Genomic DNA, 19,603 nt, shown 5'->3' on the forward strand with positions numbered 1-19,603 from the left:
GTGCCACAGGTAAGTTACAGGTGCTGTTAATTACACCAATTACAGAAGCATCACATGATTTTTCAAACAGTGCCAATACTTTTGTCCACCCCCTTTTTTAGGTTTGGTGTGGAATTATATCCAATTCGGCTTTAGGACAATTCTTTTTGTGTTTTTTTCATTGAAGACAAATTAAATGAAGATAATAATACCAAAGAATTTGTGATTGCAATCATTTTCAGGAAGAAACTGAGTATTATCTGACAGAATTGCAGGGGTGCCAATACTTTTGGCCAGCACTGTATATATCAATAATACAAGCTGATATGGAAACCTGAATTCAAAGTTTTAGCAGAAACTCAAAAGGTTTCACACGTTTGCCAGTTTTGATCAAATCAGGGAGTCGATCGATTGGAGACAAGAGAAACACAACCAGTTCTGTCTGTGTACCAGGCTTGTCTGCTCACAGATGCCCAGCCACAAGTCTTTATTGAAAAGGGTAATGTCTTTACAGGCTTTACATTACCTAACGGAGAAACTATGTTAGTTGGGAATAACAAGGTCATAAATCATGGAAACTGTTGAATTCTTTGAAAACCCAGCTGCTATGCCTTATGTAACAAAGAAAACTTAACAGAAACACACCTCTATATCAGAGACAACACCCTGTTTTATTGCTTTTATAAATAACACTTATAAAGCTAATACAAAAATACAAAATTATCAAAGATATATGAGTTGTCTAAATAATAAGCAAAGTATAAATATTTACCATAACAAAGCAAATATAAGAAGCTTTGTAATATATCTTATGAGAATTTTTTTTTCTCCACTTATGAGCCACCTTTTCCCCCCTGCCAACTGGAACTCTCCATTGAGATTTAAAAAAAAAAAAAAGCTTGAATTCCTCTTCTCAAGACCAGTGATATGTGAAGAGAGGAGGACTGAGAAGCAGAGTGAGACACAGAAAGATCATGCTGAGCTTTCTAACCAGTCTTTAACCTCTCCCTTCAGCTGGATTCACATATTTTTAATCAGTGTTTTAATTTTTACTCTGTTTTAGTGCCCCTCAGTGACCTGAACCTGCATTCTTCTGATTACTTGCACTGTATAGTGCAATACCGCAATGTTTAGTAAAAATGGCTCAGAAATGCCATCCTCAAAATGTTAGGTGTTTATTGGAGATGTTTACTGTAGTGGGCCATTGAGAACATTTATCTCCTACTCTCAGTATAAGTAATGAATGAAAGATTGCTTTGACCACCTGTCATAGAAATATGTATCATAGAAGATATTAACATCTCTACGCCACATGAAATTGCAGGGGCAAAGATAGCCTCAGTAACAGAGGACCTTATACCAAATCCGTCGTTCCCTCTCCTATCCCATTGAACGAAGATATGTATTGCGTATAGATAAGAGTATAAAACTTAGATAGGAAACATCTTGTTAAGGATCGAAGGGAATATATCACACTCATTAGAATAGCATTGTCCTTCACATTTGCACATTCCTTTAATCCCCAAGCATCTGCTGGACGCAGAGACACTGAAATAAAATATAGAATAGGGGAATTTCTATAAATCTGATTGTCATGAGACATATATTTTTAGCGGCAGGGCTAATTGGGGAACAACATGCATATTTTTTCATATCTGTGCACCCTGCCGATGAGCAGTAAATCAACAGTGCAAAGATAACTGACAGCAGCTGGGTCATTATTATTATTATTTATTATTATAGCGCCATTTATTCCATGGCGCTTTACATGTGAAGAAGGGGTATACATAGCAAAAACAATTACAATAATCTTGAAGAAAACATAACGGCGACTGGTACAGGAGGAGAGGGGACCCTGCCCGCGAAGGCTCACAGTCTATAAGGGATGGGTGAGGATACAGTAGGTGAGGGTAGAGCTGGTCGTGCAGCGGTGGAGTGGAGCGGTGGTTACTGCGGATTGTAGGCTTGTTGGAAGAGGTGGGCCTTCAGGTTCCTTTTGAAGGCTTCCACGGTAGGCGAATGTTTGATATGTTGGGGTAGAGAGTTCCAGAGTAGGGGGGATGCACGGGAGAAATCTTGTATGCGATTGTGGGCAGAGGAGATAAGAGGGGAGTAGAGAAGGAGATCTTGTGAGGATCGGAGGTTGTGTGCAGGTAAGTACCAGGAGAATAGGTTACAAACGTATGGAGGAGACTGGTTGTGGATGGCTTTGTAAGCCAAGATTAGGGTTTTGAACTGGAGTCTCTTGGCAATGGGGAGCCAGTGAAGCGATTGACAGAGAGCAGAGGCCAGAGAATAGCGGGGGGACATATAAACCTATAAAGATACCACTTAGAAAAGTGGAATCAATCCCAAAATCAATAGAATACCAAAAAAAGAAAAAAGATTCACTGTTAAATATACCCCAGCTAATAAGTATATACAGTGCTGGCCAAAAGTATTGGCACCCCTGCAATTCTGTCAGATAATACTCAGTTTCTTCCTGAAAATGATTGCAATCACAAATTCTTTGATCTTATTCTCTTCATTTTAATTTGTCTATAATGAAAAAAACGCAAAAAGAATTGTCCTAAAGCCAAATTGGATATAATTCCACACCAAACGTAAAAAAGGGGGTGGACAAAAGTATTGGCACCCTTTGAAAAATCATGTGATGCTTCTGTAATTGGTGTAATTAACAGCACCTGTAACTTACCTGTGGCACCTAACAGGTGTTGGCAATAACTAAATCACACTGGCAGCCAGTTAACATGGATTAAAGTTGACTCAACCTCTGTCCTGTGTCCTTGTGTGTACCACATTGAGCATGGAGGAAAGAAAGAAGACCAAAGAACTGTCTGAGGACTTGAGAAACCAAATTGTGAGGAAGCATGAGCAATCTCAAGGCTACAAGTCCATCTCCAAAGACCTGAATGTTCCTGTGTCTTCCGTGCGCAGTGTCATCAAGAAGTTTAAAGCCCATGGCACTGTGGCTAACCTCCCTAGATGTGGACGGAAAAGAAAAACTGACGAGAGATTTCAACGCAAGATTGTGCGGATGGTGGATAAAGAACCTCGACTAACATCCAAACAAGTTCAAGCTGCCCTGCAGTCCGAGGGTACAACAGTGTCAGCCCATACTATCCGTCGACGTCTGAATGAAAATGGACTGTATGGTAGGATACCCAGGAAGACACCACTTCTTACCCCGAGACATAAAAAAGCCAGGCTGGAGTTTGCCAAAACTTACCTGAGAAAGCCTAAAACGTTTTGGAAGAATGTTCTCTGGTCAGATGAGACAAAAGTAGAGCTTTTTGGGAAAAAGCATCAACATAGAGTGTACAGGAAGAAAAAAGAGGCATTCAAAGAAAAGAACACGGTCCCTACAGTCAAACATGGCGGAGGTTCCCTGATGTTTTGGGGTTGCTATGCTGCCTCTGGCACTGGACTGCTTGACCGTGTGCATGGCATTATGAAGTCTGAAGACTACCAACAAATTTTGCAGCATAATGTAGGGCCCAGTGTGAGAAAGATGGGTCTCCTTCAGAGGTCATGGGTCTTCCAGCAGGACAATGACCCAAAACACACTTCCAAAAGCACTATAAAATGGTTTGAGAGAAAGCACTGAAGACTTCTAAGGTGGCCAGCAATGAGTCCAGACCTAAATCCCATAGAACACCTGTGGAGAGATCTCAAAATGGCAGTTTGGAGAAGACACCCTTCAAATATCAGGAACCTGGAGCAGTTTGCCAAAGAAGAATGGTCTACAATTCCAGCAGAGCATTGTAAGAAACTCATTGATGGTTACCGGAAGCGGTTGTTCGCAGTTATTTTGGCTAAAGGTTGTGCAACCAAGTATTAGGCTGAGGGTGCCAATACTTTTGTCCGGCCCTTTTTTGGAGTTTTGTGTGAAATGATCAATGATTTGATTTTTGCTTCATTCTCTTTTGTGTTTTTTCCTTGCAAGCAAATTAAATGAAGATAATAATACCAAAGAATTTGTGATTGCAATCATTTTCAGGAAGAAACTGCGTATTATCTGACAGAATTGCAGGGGTGCCAATACTTTTGGCCAGCACTGTATAATGGTATATTGTCATAGCATCAAATTGAAGACAAACGGAAAATCAAGAAAACTGAGGGCTCAGTTTTATGAAAAAGTAATAAATTTTATTCAACATTATATAAATACAAAAGACAAAAAGAATTATATGAAAAATGGGGTGAGAAAGACTGCTAAAGCACTATGGTAAAAGATGTGAGGAAATTACGATAGTGAAAAAACGGGGAGAGACACAAAGTCCCAATCAATGCATATATGGTAACATAGAAGACCACATGTATTTGTAATTAAATTTCAAATTTATAGAGTATCCTAGTAATTGTACAAAGTAATAGATTACATTAACCAGTGTATTGCTGATCTATACTGAAACGGCTAAATGTGTACCAAATCAGTCATAAAATGGGTGTAACCTGGTCCTGTATCTAGTACGTCCTTGTCTAGGGCTCAAATCCAAAGAGAAGGTTAAAGTTACCTTGTAACATGCTGTCAATGGAGCAGAGTGCGCTTGGGGACCTTGCAATAGCCTCGACGCGCGTTTCGCCTTCCGGCTTCGTCAGGAGGCGTGGTGAATTGTAATTGTCGGGCAGCAGAGTTTAGGATAGATTGGAGGGGTGCGAGAGTGTTAGAAGGGAGGCCACAGAGCAGGAGGTTGCAGGAGTCGAGGCAGGAGATGATGAGGGCGTGCACTAGTGTTTTTGCAGATTCATGATTGAGGAATGTGCGGATCCGGGAGATATTTTTGAGTTGGAATCGTCAGGAAGTGCAAAGGGCTTGGATATGTGGTTTGAAGGTCATGTTTGATCTCTGTTGTTGCCACATAATGTGAGACGTTCTGAGACTTTGTGCATGTTCCAAATTAAATTGTAAAATTCAAATACGTGCACGGAAGAACCACGTCTGATAAATTGAGCATCAGGGCAGATCCTGGTTTTATTACACAATAGGTCACTTATATAAGTTATTAATAGTCACACAAGGTAACAATATAATTGGCTCAGCTTATCTCTACATATGTGCTGACATTAGCATACATACATCTCATTGGCTAAAGGTAATTCTGTCTATACCCAGCTTTTAGATTTTAGGAATCTCTCACTTTCTACTTTCGTTTCTTCCTTATGTCTCTAGACAAAGACATTCCTGAGGGACCCCTTATCTCACACACACCTACTGACTCAAATTCCATTCTGGTAAGCAGAAGATACACATACAAAAATCAAAATGGAGTCAGGATAGATAAAGTATCTCCTGCTCTCACATCTCTAAGGAAAGATAAAATCCCAATAATAAATATGGCGTCAATCTCCAACTTCTAAGACCATCTGGAGAGGAGTAATCTCTTAAGTTGGGTATTTCATAAAATTATGAAGGGCTGAGACCAGCCCACATCCTGGCCCATGGAGGTCATCACAGGTGAGTGTGTGGGTGGGACTCAGGGGACTGATAAAAGATCAAGCCAAATTATGATCTGCATTCGTGCTGAGAGATACATATCCGTGTATGTATGCAGGGACCCCGTTCACGTAACGGCCAATCGAAGTGCTCTCCTTCAGCTAAAGTGAATCGTCTCTGCGATCGGTATAGTAAGTTCTTCTGTTAATCCCTTTTATTTTCTGTGACTGTATATGCTGTATTGTTTTGTCTCCTTTGTAAAATCTTTTGTATATTTTTTGGTAAACACTCCCTCCCTTTGGATTAAATATAATATTTAATAGTTCTGTTTGTTCTGTTCTGTAATCATGCCTCCCTCGGAAGCCGCATGCTACCTGAAACGGCTCCCAATCGGCCGGAAAAACAGATTGGTGGTGGTAGTTAATAGTCTTTCTTGGGTTATCGTGGAATCAGCAGTGATCTTACGGCGGTATATACACATATTCCATGCGTTGGAATCCGGAGGTGTGTATGCCATACGCTTACTGTTATCTTTCCGATAACTAATTAGTGAGAACAGCCTGTGATCTCCTCGGTTGATCATTGGCCAATCGTGTAATTGTCCGGACGATAGGGGGCAGCAGAGAGCTGTTCGCTCCATAGATGACTGTGGGTGGTTTCTGTGATATTTGGGATCATAAATTCCTGACACCACCCATGATTGCTATAACAGGGGTCCTGAGCGACCATTATGGAGGTGTTTGGTGGTGAAACCTGCTTCCTATCCGTCAATTCAACATCTTTTGGAGTGATGAAGATAGCAGAGTACAGCACTCAGATTATGATTTCTTCGTCAGTTTCTTAGACGTGCACTAGAGCGGTAATATCCATCGCAGGAGTGATCACCAATCCTTTCACATTCCTTCAACCTCGAAATTCAGTAACATTGTTTCTCTGCATCTAGTTAGATACAAATTAATCCTTTTGTGAATGTCAACATACAAAGTCTCAGTTGAAAAAAATATTACAGGCAGATGATGGTGGGGATCACAAATCATACTACCACAATCACAAGGAGGTTGTGGTAGTATGATGTGTTGTGTACAGTGGGTACGGAAAGTATTCAGACCCTTTTAAATTTTTCACTCTTTGTTTCATTGCAGCCATTTGGTAAATTCTAAAAAGTATTCAGACCCTTTGCTCAGCCACTCATATTTAAGTCACATGCTGTCCATTTCCTTGAGATGGTTCTACTCCTTCATTGGAGTCCAGCTGTGTTGCTCCCCAATACAATCCCAACAGTGAAACATGGTGGTGGCAGCATCATGCTATGGGGGTGTTTTTTCAGCTGCAGGGACCGGACGACTGGTTGCAATTGAAGGAAACATGAATGTGGCCAAGTACAGAGATATCCTGGATGAAAACCTCTTCCAGAGTGCTCTGGACCTCAAACTTGGCTGAAGGTTCACCTTCCAACAAGACAATGGCCCTAAGCACACAGCTAAAATAACAGAGGAGTGGCTTCAGAACAACTCTGTGGCCATTCTTGACTGGCCCAGCCAGAGCCCTGACCTAAACCCAATTGAGCATCTCTGGAGAGACCTGAAAATGGCTGTCCACCAACGTTCACCATCCAACCTGATGGAACTGGAGAGGATCTGCAAGGAAGAATGGCAGAGGATCCCCAAATCCAGGTGTGAAAAACTTGTTGCATCATTCCCAAGAAGACTCATGGCTGTACTAGCTCAAAAGGGGCTTCTACTCAATACTGAGCAAGGGGTCTGAATACTTATGACCATGTGATATTTCAGTTTTTCTTTTTTAATAAATTTGCAAAAATTTCTACAAATTTCTGTTTTTTTTCAGTCAAGATGGGGTGCAGAGTGTACTATAATGAGGAAAAAAATGAACTTTTTAGAATTTACCAAATGGCTGTAATGAAACAAAGAGTGAAAAATTGAAAGGGGTCTGAATACTTTCCGTATCCACTGTACATAGTGGTTCAATATAACCCACAGTGAAATTCAGGCGAATACAAGCAGATCACACGGATGCATTTAAACCGTAAAAGAGCCACATCATCCATAGTGTAAGATTTAAAAAATGTGAATTACTAATCAAAAGACACATGTGCCTAGTTATATCAAATAACATCGCTCTCCCCGGTATGCCGGAAACTAGCAACAGCATCTAACGATCATCACCGCACATCAGAGATTCACAGGAAGTAGGGAAACAGGACAGAAAGCTCTGAATACCGGCACATGAGCATAAAGCCGAAAAGACCGGCCATTTTTGAGAAGGTCAACTTAGTGCACATGTCCGCGCCAGTCAATGCAGTGACATCAGATCAGTATATTCATAGGCGCATGCCTCAGATGTGTAATAGCTAACGTGTATAGAGCCAATGTCTGAGGCTACCAATCTATCCTTGATATTTTTGGCTCATTTATAGGAAAATAGAGGGGGATTTTTATGTTCTAGGACTTCAGGCAAACATTTGCCTAATATCAACCAGTGATGTTTAACCCCTTAACAACATTTGCCGTACTAATACGCGTCTGTGCCCTGGGACTTAAGAGCCAGACCCGTATTAGTATGTCATGGCGATCGCGCGCGCACACAGGCTGTGCGGGCGCGATCGCCGCCGGGTGTCAGCTAATTGTCACAGCTGACACCCGGTACTATGTGCAGGGAGCGGTCCTGCACCGCTCCCAGCACATTAACCCCCGCGATGCTGCGATCGAAGTCGATCGCGGCATTGCGGGGGCAAGGGGAGGTGATCGCCGATACTCACCTCCTCTTCCGGCTTCCAGCGCAGTCTGCAAAGGCTTCCCGGGTGTTGCCATGACGACCCGATGTCGTCATGACAACATCCGGGTCACCAGACAGCAGGAAGATTGCTTGGACATGCGCAGTGCATCTCCAAGCAATCTTCACACTGTGCATTTCTGACAGCTTGCATGGCATAGGGATGGTGCTGCATTCCTGTGCCATGCAGGCGATCAGAGAAAAAAAAGTGAAAGTCCCAGAGTGGGACAAAGTAATAAAGTGTATAAACTGTGTGAAAGTGGAAAAAAAAATAAAAAAAAAATTTGCAAAAATATAAAAAAAAAATAAAAAAAATAATCCACCAAAAATAAAAATATAATGTACCCATCAATAAATATTATTATAAAAAAAAAAACAATAAAAGTACACATATTTGGTATCGCCGCGTCCGGAACAACCTGACCTATAAAACTGTCCCACTAGTTAACCCCTTCAGTGAACACGGTAAAAAAAAAAAAACGAAGCAAAAAACAATGCTTTATCACCATACCGCCAAACAAAAAGTGGAATAACACGCGATCAAAAAGACGCATATAAATAAAAATGATACCGCTGAAAACGTCATCTCGTCCCGCAAAAAACAAGCCGCCATACAGCTCCATCAGCCGAAAAATAAAAAAGTTATAGCTCTCAGAATAAAGCAATGCTAAAAACTATTTTTTTCTATAAAATTGCTTTTATTGTGTATAAGCGCCAAAACATAGAAAAATGATATAAATGTGGTACCGCTGTAAACGTACTGACCCGAAGAATAAAGCTACCTCATCAATTTTACCACACGCGGAACAGAATTTAAAAAAAAAAAAAAAAAAACAATTCCTGAATTGTTGTTTTTTGTTTATTCTGCCTCCAAAAATCGGAATAGAAAGCGATCAAAAAATGTCACGTGCCTGAAAATGGCACCAATAACCACGTCAAGTCATCCCGCAAAAAACGAGCCGTTACATGACTGTCTGCCAAAATCTGGAAAAATTATAGCTCTCAAAATATGGCGATGCAAAAACTAGATTTTACAAAAAATGCGTCTTTTAGTGTGTGACAGCTGTCAGTCATAAAAACCCCATATGATTCTGGCATTGCTGTAATCACACCGACCCGAAGAATAAAGTCGTCTAATCACTTATACCGCACAAGGAACAGCGTCAAAAATAAACTCTTGGGTTAGGATTGGGCTAGGGTTAGGGCTGGGTTTGGGGCTAGGGCTGTGCTGGGGCTAGGGTTGTGCTGGGGCTAGGGTTGTGCTGGGGCTAGGGTTGTGCTGGGGCTAGGGTTGTGCTGGGGCTAGGGTTGTGCTGAGGCTAGGGTTGTGCTGGGACTAGGGTTGTGCTAGGGCTAGGGTTGTGCTAGGGTTAGGGCTGGGGTTGGGATTTTTTTCAAAAGTAAGAAAAAAAGATGACGATATGGCGACTAGTGTTGAGAGCAAGTGCTCGCTACTTGAGTTTGCATCGGGTGCTCTGGTATGCATTGAGTATCGTGGGTATTTGAGTGACATGCTCGAGTCTCTGCCCCATATGCTTCGCGGCCAAAAAACTTTACGGGGATTGCCTGCCATGCACGAGCGATCCCCGCATGTTTTTTTTTGGGTGTCTAATAACCGTGAAACATGCGGAGCAGGGACTCGAGCATGTCACTCGAGCACACGCTGTACATGGTGCATACCTGAGTACCCGATGCGAACTCAAGTAGCGAGCACTTGCGCTCAAGAATAATGACAACTTATTCAATATGATGACCTAATGTAAACAAATTCTGTGCCGTACCTCTGGGTTCAAAATGTTCACTATACACCTTAATAAAATCCTTGAGGGGTATAGTTTCCAAAATGGGGACACTTGTGGGGGAGCTCCACTGTTTAGGCACATCACGGGCTCTCCAAACGCGACATGGTGTCCGCTAACAAATTGAATGGAAAATCGGCTCAAATTGTTAGCGGACGCCATGCTGCGTTTGGAAAACCCCTGTGTGCCCAAACATTGGAGCTCCCCCACAAGTGACCCCATTTTGGAAACTAGACCCCCCAAGGCACCTATCTAGATGCATAGTGAGCACTTGGAACCCCCAGGTGCTTCACAAATTGATTCGTAAAAATGAAAAAGTGAAAAAAAAACACTTTTTCATTTTTATGAATCAATTTGTGAAGCACCTGGGGTTCCAAGTGCTCACTATGAATCTAGATAGGTGCCTTGGGGGGTCTAGTTTCCAAAATGGGGTCACTTGTGGAGGAGCTCCAAAGTTTGGGCACAGAGGGGCTCTCCAAACGCAACGTGGTGTCCGCTAACAATTTGAGCCGATTTTCCATTCAATTTGTTAGCGGATATCATGTTGCATTTGGAGAGTCCCTGTGTGCCCAAACATTGGAGCTCCCCCACAAGTGACCCCATTTTGGAAACTAGACCCCCCAAGGCACCTATCTAGATTCATAGTGAGCACTTGGAACCCCAGGTGCTTCACAAATTGATTCATAAAAATGAAAAAGTGTTTTTTTTTTTCACTTTTTCATTTTTACGAATCAATTTGTGAAGCACCTGGGGGTTCCAAGTGCTCACTATGCATCTATAAAGGTGCCTTGGGGGGTCTAGTTTCCAAAATGGGGTCACTTGTGGGGGAGCTCCAAAGTTTGGGCACACAGGGGCTCTCCAAACACAACATGGCGTCCGCTAATTATTCAAGCAAATTTTACAATCAAAAAGTCAAATGGCGCTCCTTCCCTTCCGAGCCCTGCCGTGCGCCCAAACAGTGTTTTTTCTCCAAATATTGGGTATCTGCGTGCCCAGGGGAAATTGCACAACAAATTTTGGGGTCCATTTTTTCTTGTTACCCCTGTGAAAATAAAAAAAATTGGGTCTAAAGTAACATTTTTGTGAAAAAAGTTAAATGTTCATTTTTTTCTTCCACATTCAAAAAATTCCCGTGAAGCACCTGAAGGGTTAATAAAGTTCTTGAATGTGGTTTTGAGCACCTTGAGGGGTGCAGTTTTTAGAATGGTGTCACTTTTGGGTATTTTCTGTCATAAAGACCCCTCAAAGTCACTTCAAATGTGATGTGGTCCCTAAAAAAATGGTTTTGTAAATTTTGTTGGAAAAATGAGAAATCGCTGGTCAACTTTTAACCCTTATAGCTCTCTAACAAAAAAAAATTTTGGTTCCAAAATTGTGCTGATGTAAAGTAGACATGTGGGAAATGTTATTTATTAACTCTTTTGTGTGACATATCGCTCTGATTTCAGGGCTTAAAAATTAAAATTTTGAAAATTGCAAAGTTTTCTAAATTTTCGCCAAATTTCCGTTTTTTTCACAAATAAACGCAAGTGATATCGAAGAAATTTTTCCACAATCGTGAAGTACAATATGTCACGAAAAAACAATCTCAGAATCAGGGGGATCCGTTGAAGCGTTCCAGAGTAATTACCTCATAAAGTGACAGTGGTCAGAATTGTAAAAATTGGCCCGGTCATTAATGTGCAAACCACCCGCGGGGCTTAAGGGGTTAATAATGTTGGCAATTCTGGACTTTCTTCACAAAATGTTGTAACACAACCAATTCTATTGGGCAACCCTATTTTTTTTTTTTTCTTGGGTGGTGACTCTCTTATTTCAAAATGTTATTCTTATCTGTGGGTTTAGTTCATAATTTAGTAAAAGGTTTCCCTCATTGTACATAACCAACACATCTAGAAATTGAATTTCAGTTTCAGAGTATACCAAGGTGAATTTAATTTCAGCATCTAGACTATTCAAGAATTCATGGAAAGAATTCAATTCGGTCACAGTACAAGACCAAAGGAGGAAGATGTCATCTGTGTATCTCCACCACCTGACCACATGGTTGAAGTGGTGGGACACATAGATAAGGTCCTCCTCTAAGTTAGACATCATCAAATTTGCACAAGCCGGTGCGATATTAGCACCCATCACCATCCCCCTCTGTTAGATATAAAATTAATCTCCAAATAGAAAGTTGTTATTTCTAAGTACCATCTCTAAAGATTTAAGTATAAAATCAATACTTTCAGGTGTATACGTTGGATCATGCAGTTTATTGTTGACGGCCTTAAGACCTTTTTCATGATGGGCCATTTATATGGATACATCTAAATTAAATGGGAATGGTTGGTGATATCAATTTCCTGTTTGTGGAACATTAGTATATGGGAGGGGGGAAACTTTTCCAGATGAGTGGTAACCATGGTGGCCATTTTGAAGGCGGCCATTTTGGATCCAACTTTATTTTTTTCATTGGGAAGAGGGTCATGTGACACTTCAAACTTATTGAGAATTTCATAAGAAAAACAATGGTGTGCTTGGTTTTAACGTAACTTTATTCTTTCATGAATTTTTTTACAAGTTTATGACCATTTATAAAATGTGTTCAAAGTGCTGCCCATTGTGTTGGATTGTCAATGCAACCCTCTTCTCCCACTCTTGACACACTGATAGCAACACCGCAGAAGAAATGCTAGCACAGGCTTCCAGTATCCGTTGTTTCAGATGCTGCACATCTCGTATCTTGATGGTATGGTGTGGTATATGGGGTACAAAAGATAGTGGGGCCATTCTTCATCATTGGAGACCTCAATGCCACTGGATATCTGATATTGCTGCATGATGATGTGTTGCCCTCTTTATGCACTGAAGATGGCACGTTTCCTGAGTTTTTCCAACAAGATGGTGCACCACCACAATACGGGTGTCGGGTCCAAGCATTCCTACATGAACAGCTTCCTGGAAAGTGGATTGGTTGTCGTGGGTCAATTGAATGGCCACCAAGGTCTCCCGATCTGACCCCCTTAGACTTTTATCTTTGGGGTCATCTGAAGGCAATTGTCTATGCTGTGAAGATACGAGATGTGCAGCATCTGAAATAACGGATACTGGAAGCCTGTGCTAGCATTTCTTCTGCGGTGTTGCTATCAGTGTGTCAAGAGTGGGAGAAGAGGGCGGCATTCACAATCCCACACATTGGGCAGCACTTTGAACACATTTTATAAGTGGTCATAAACTTGTAAAAAACTCATGAAAGAATAAAGTTACGTTAAAACAAAGCACACCATTATTTTTCTTATGAAATTCTCATTAAGTTTGATGTGTCACATGACCCTCTTCCCATTGAAAAAAATAAAGTTGGATCCAAAATGGCCGACTTCAAAATGGCCGCCATGGTCACCACCCATCTGGAAAAGCTTTCCCACTCCCATATACTAATGTGCCACAAACAGGACATTGATATCACCAACCATTCCCATTTAATTTACGTGTATCCATATAAATGGCCCACCCCTGTAGAGTGAAACTACATCAAAAAGTGCCAAAATAATTTTTTGTTCCAGTTTAACCTCACAGTTTACACAGAAAGGCTGTGGTATTCTGTATTTAGGATCTCGCTGACCTAGCTAATGGTGTCGCTATTTTCATCCATACCAGCATGCACTGCTTTTCCACAGCGCTATTCTAGTTTTCATCTTTACTCGTGCAATCCGTGTTACTGATGAAGTCAATGAGGTTGTGTCTCCACAGATGTATCCAAGAGGAGAGATCCACCAGAGAGATGTCCCCGTCCTCTGTATCCCCAGGACTGTCCAGAGGAGAATCACAACATCCCGGAGAGTCATCAGGTAGATGACACTGAAGTCCCCACAACATCGGACCATGAAGTGATGGGACCTGAGCTCATCTTACATTGTTCTTTTTAGGATGAAGATCTGATTGATATTAAGGTTGAGGTTATCGATGAAGCAGAAGAGACGATGGATTTATGGGCCGATCAGCAGGGTGAGGAGGGGAGCAGTAGAGCCGGTCTTTCCTCCAGAATCAAAGGAGGGGAGACTGCCATGTCTGTTCTGTGGTCACCTACTACTACTCCCATCATCTCATCATCACATCATCACTATGTGTTTCCTACAGATGGATCCAGGAGGAGAAATCCACCAGAGAGATGTCCCCGTCCTCTGTATCCCCAGGACTATCCAGAGGAGAATCACATCCCGGAGAGTCATCAGGTAGACGGTGCTGAGCCCTGTACCGGATCTATATAGGAGGGTGTGATCCAGTCACAGATGTTCTAAACTTTTGGTTGTTTCTTACTTGAATCTGATCTTTGTTTTTAACCTTTTCTGTACGGTGCTGAATTGTTGTATTGATCAAATCAGGGTGAAGATCTGACTAATAGAAAAGCCGAGTTTGAAGCAGAAGAAATTATGAATGGCAGTCAGTTGTGTATGAGAGACATGAAGGAGGAAATTCTAGTTCATACCATTACAGGTATGTCATAATACATTTTTCCAGGTGAGTTTTTATTTTCCAAGTTAATCTAATTTTCTAGATTCACAATTATTTAGAATTACTTAGTTAATTTAATGTATACGCAAAGTCATTTCATTTTCAAAATTTATAGAATCTATTTTAATGTTAACAGAAAATTTCTGTGGGAATTCTGAGGAAAACTTCATGTCATTACTAAATTATGAAGTGGAAGATGAAGATATGAAGCAGCTCTCTTTAGACGAAAACCTCATTACCACTGATATAAATTCAAGTCATCACAGTTCAAATCTGTTATATAATCCCCCTAATCATGAGGAATCTTATCCTGACCAATTTCAGGTTGATGCCATAAGCACAGATCCAAAATGGGGTCCTATGTTTCAATGTGCTAAGCAGTTCATAAAAAGCTCAGGTCTTCTTACTTATGAAGGAACACAAACAGGTGAGAAGCCGTACTCCCGTTCAGAATGTGGGAAATGCTTTACAAATAAATCAAGTCTTGTTAAACATGAGAGAATTCACACAGGAGAGGCACCGTATTCATGTTTAGAATGTGGAAAGTGTTTTGCACGTCAGTCGGGTCTTGTTAAACATCAAAGAGTACATACAGGTGAGAAGCCATACTCCTGTTCAGAATGTGGGAAATGTTTTTCAGATCAATCAAGTTTTGTTAAACATAAGAGAATTCACACAGGAGAGAAACCATATTTATGTTCAGAATGTGGAAAGTGTTTTGCATATCATTCAGATCTCGTTAAACATCAAAGAATACATACAGGGGAGAAACCATACTCCTGTTCTGAATGTGGGAAATGTTTTTCAGATAAGTCAAGTCTTGTTAGACATGAGAGAAGTCACTCAGGAGAGAAGCTGTATTCATGTTCGGAATGTGGAAAGTGTTTTGCTCATCAATCAGGTCTTGTTAAACATCAAAGAAGTCACACAGGGGAGAAGCCGTATTCCTGTTCAGAATGTGGGAAATGTTTTTCAAATCAATCAAGTTTTGCTAAACATCAGACAATTCACACAGGAGAGAAACCATATTCTTGTTCACAATGTGGAAAGTGTTTTGCTCATCAATCAGGTCTTGTTAAACACCAGAGAATCCACACAGGGGAGAAACCATACTCCTGTTCAGAATGTGGGAAATGTTTTTCTGATAAATCAAGTCTTCTTAGACATGAGAGAAGCCACAAGGAAAAAAAGCTGCATTCATGTTCAGAATGTGGAAAGTGTTTTGCACGTGAATTAGCTCTTGTTAAACATCAGAGAATCCACACAGGGGAAAAGCCATACTCCTGTTCAGAATGTGGAAAATGCTTTTCAGATAAATCAAGTTTTGTTAAACATAAGAGAATTCACACAGGGGAGAAGCCATACTCCTGTTCAGAATGTGGGAAAAACTTTACAGATAAATCAAGTTTTGTTAATCATCAGAGAATACACACAGGAGTGAAACCATATTCGTGTTCAGAATGTGGAAAGTGCTTTATTACAAAAACCAAACTTAGAGATCATCATCGAAGTCACACAGGAGAAAAGCCATTTTTATGTTCACTATGTGGGAAATGTTTTCTGAGTAAACCAAATCTTCTTACACATCAGAGACTTCATAAGAGAATTCTGTCTGGAGAGAAGCCGTATTCATGCTTAGAATGTGGGAAGTGTTTTACGCATAAATCAAGTTTTATTACTCATCAGCGAATTCACACAGGGGAGAAGCCGCATTCATGTACAGAATGTGGAAAAAGCTTTATTACTAAAACCAAACTTAGGGATCATCAACGTAGTCACACAGGTGAGAGACCGTATTTATGTTCACAGTGTGGAAAATGTTTTCTAAGTAAACCAAATCTTCTTACACACAAGCGAATTCACACAGGAGAGAAGCCGTATTCTTGTTCAGAATGTGAGAAGTGTTTTACAGATAAATCAAATCTTGTTAAGCATGAAAGAATTCACACAGCCAAGAATCCATTTTAATCAATATGTGTAAAATGTTTATATATATATATATATATATATATATATATATATATATATATATAAAATCTAATTTTAAGACTCATTAGGTAAATTATAAATAAGAAACCTTATAATTGTTTGTGATGTGGAAAATGCTGTCATAGTAAAACAATAATTAAATTTTTACACGTGGTTTCACGAATTGAAGTCATGTCTATTATTTACCTTAAGAACCTAATTTGTTTATTTTTTTCATTATCACGTTCCAACAGCCAAAACTTTATTTTTCTGTGTCTACAGTTTAATTTTTCTAACTTTGGAGGGAATTTGATAAAAGACATAAATTTTGTCTTTGATTTTTACATATTATATTTTACTGTTCAACATACAGGAAAGATTACATGTTCTATGCATTGGTGCTATTTTGGCAATACCAAATGTGATGATATTCAAGGTAATCCCATGTCAATCACTGTGCACTACTTGACAGTGATTACAGAGAACTCCATGTACAGTTTATTTCGACAGTGCTGCTTGCAAAGGAGGGAGCCAACAATTGTGAGTGACAAAATCTCCCACAGCAGCTGTGCAGCTGCTACAGACCCAGCCATGCGGCTCCCTTTGTTTAAGAAACTATAATTCAACATCGAATTATCGGAAGACGATACATCTGAGTGATACATAAAATAGATTTTTGGAAACCTAAAAGAATCTCACCATTCCTTTCACCGCCCAGCAAGCAAGGATAGGGAGATATGCGGTACAGCCTTGCAGGGGCCCCTAGGACCCCGATGTTGGGTATCCACGCGTAGCAGGACCGTCCAGTAAGGACGTATGGCCCATTTTAGTTTTGGGAGCTCTTAGCTGGGAAAGAACAGGGGTGGAGACTTGGGCTCGACCAGGGGGGCAGTAGGGGGAGTGACCCAGAGAGTTTGAAAGTCTCTGTAGCTAGAGCCGATTGTCTTTTTTCCTGGGGAGGTCGTGACATCAAGATGTGGGGGAGAAGTCCATGCACCAACCCAGGGTCCGCAGCCTCCCATGTGGCAGCCCTCCCCCACAAGCCAGGCCTTTCCATCTACACTGGTAATTGACTGTCTTAAGTTCTGCTTATACTTGTTGTACCATACTTTTGTATTTGTTACTCTGATCACTGTGTATGTATAACCCTTATGTATATAGTATATTGTTTAGTGTGCCCTTACGGCGATTAAATATATAAGTTAACCTTGGGCTGTTCTTTTATCTCGATCCGCGAACCTTACGTCTGTTGTTCGGTCCAACGAACACGCTAGCGGGCTGGTTTCTAGCCCGATATAAGTCTGTTATATCACATAGAAACTGGTGGCAGCTCTACCAGGTCGACAATTACTTAATTTTTATATTACTTTAATTTTTTTTTTGCAATGGTGGCATTTTTTTTACATATGATTTATTGATTAGGCTTTATTAAATTATTTTTTGTGGGGTCCTCCAGTGTTTCAACATTTTTGTTACAAATTGAGCCATGCAGTAGGCCCAGTGCGATGTTGTGCATGTGTCATTCTGCAATAGGCCAACAAATCAGGAGAAGAGTCAGAAGAGAAGAGATTACAGTAGGTAGGAGGTACACAGAGCTCCTGTCCGATAGCCACTATTTTATGGTTGATGTTTTATAGCTTGCTATGATTTTCTTTTGAACAATTTATATTTAACATCCATGTGTTTTTGTATGCTCAGCATAGTTCTGAGTTTAGCAATAAGCTTAACAGTTGCTTAAAACCATTGATAACCAGTATTCTGGTCTATTTTGGTAATTTACTCTAACTTCTCTCTTTTTCTGAAAAGCAATAAAACTCTCCATGATGCGGAGGGTTCGACAGACAGGCTTTATACACAGACTCCTGTGTATGCTTTTTCTCCGCGATCGGTTGACGCCCTAATTTGGTCAAAACTGGCAAACGTGTTGAGACCTCTAGCGTCTCTCCCAAACCCCTCACTAGAAAGGGGTTTCCAAGATACCACTACGATTTTATTTTCGACTTATGAGGGAATTTTTTTTTTTTTTTATTTGCCCCACTAGGGCAAGTCAAGGAACTTCTGGTAATCCAGAGCATAATTGCCTGTCAGTGCAGGCTAGCAACCTATTAGATCCTTCCTCAGGTGTAATAGGCAGATACTGATAGCAGCTGCTGCAGGAACTTGGCTTTATATTACAGCCTTATGCCCATGCTATTTGAGCCTACACTGTGTTCCAAATTATTATGCAAAAAGTGTTTAGGAGTGACGAGGTAAGAATTTTTTTGTTTGTCAGTTAAACTCATTGATGGTGATGTGTGTCAGGGCTCTTTATATCACTGTAAGCAATTGCAGACACCTGTGCTAATTAGTTTGACAGGTGTGTCCAATGAAAGGCAAGACTACTTAAGAAGGCTGTCCCACATTATTAATCCTACATTTTCTGGCAAAATGGGAAAGAAAAAGGATGTGTCGGCTGCTGAGAAGCAACAAATTGTGGAGTGTTTAGGTCAAGGCATGACTACAATCAACATTGCCAAGACACTTCATCTTGATCATCGCACAATCAAGAAGTATGTAGCTGATTCACAGTACACACGTGTGCGTGCTGATAAAGGAAAATTGAGGACTCTTTCTACAGGCAATTACGTCAGGTTAAAAGAGCAGCGGCAAAAAAGCCTTGTCATAGCAGCAGACAAGTTTTTGAAGCTGCTGGTGCCTCCAATGTCCCCCGAACAACAAGATGCAGGGTCCTTCAGAGGTTTGCAGCTGTGCGTAAGCCATCCTGTCGACCTCCTCTATCCACTGCACACAAGCAGAAACGGCTCCAGTGGGCCAAACATTACATGAAGACTGACTTCAAAACTGTTTTGTTCACCGATGAGTGCAGTGTAACGCTCGATGGTCCAGATGGATGGAGTGGAGGATGGCTGGTTGATGGACACCCCATGCAAAGACGGCTACGGCGCCAACAAGGAGGAGGTGTAGTAATGTTTTGGGCTGGAATCATGGGGAGAGAGATTGTTGGCCCCTTTAGGATCCCTGAAGGAGTAAAGATGAACTCCATAATGTATGTTTCTCAAACAGCACTTCCTGCCATGGTTCAAGAAGAAGAACCGTGTATTCCACAGCAAGATAATTTTCATGCATGATAATG

General features: G+C 40.8%; 1 protein-coding gene across 5 annotated transcripts in view; it reads left to right on the top strand.

The window, feature by feature from the left end:
- The window catches only part of LOC141272500 (uncharacterized), a 312,347-nt gene extending 294,885 nt beyond the window's left edge, over positions 1-17,462 (top strand). For 2 of the 5 annotated variants that reach the window (XM_073683317.1, XM_073683302.1), the window contains exons 5-9: positions 13,741-13,838; positions 13,917-13,995; positions 14,128-14,222; positions 14,373-14,484; positions 14,639-17,461. In XM_073683317.1, the coding sequence (XP_073539418.1) occupies positions 13,741-13,838; positions 13,917-13,995; positions 14,128-14,222; positions 14,373-14,484; positions 14,639-16,470 (2,216 nt within the window). In that variant the 3' untranslated portion in view covers positions 16,471-17,461. Of the gene's footprint in view, positions 1-13,740; positions 13,839-13,916; positions 13,996-14,127; positions 14,223-14,372; positions 14,485-14,638 lie in introns of all 5 variants that reach the window. The other 3 variants (XM_073683310.1, XM_073683334.1, XM_073683326.1) reach the window with 2 other exon arrangements.
- Positions 17,463-19,603: the final 2,141 nt, after the last annotated feature.

This window comes from Phyllobates terribilis, unplaced genomic scaffold, assembly GCF_046119375.1.
Source record: "Phyllobates terribilis strain yellow unplaced genomic scaffold, ASM4611937v1 Scaffold_1__5_contigs__length_1240528914, whole genome shotgun sequence".
In the NCBI taxonomy this organism is placed as follows: Eukaryota; Metazoa; Chordata; class Amphibia; order Anura; family Dendrobatidae; genus Phyllobates; species Phyllobates terribilis.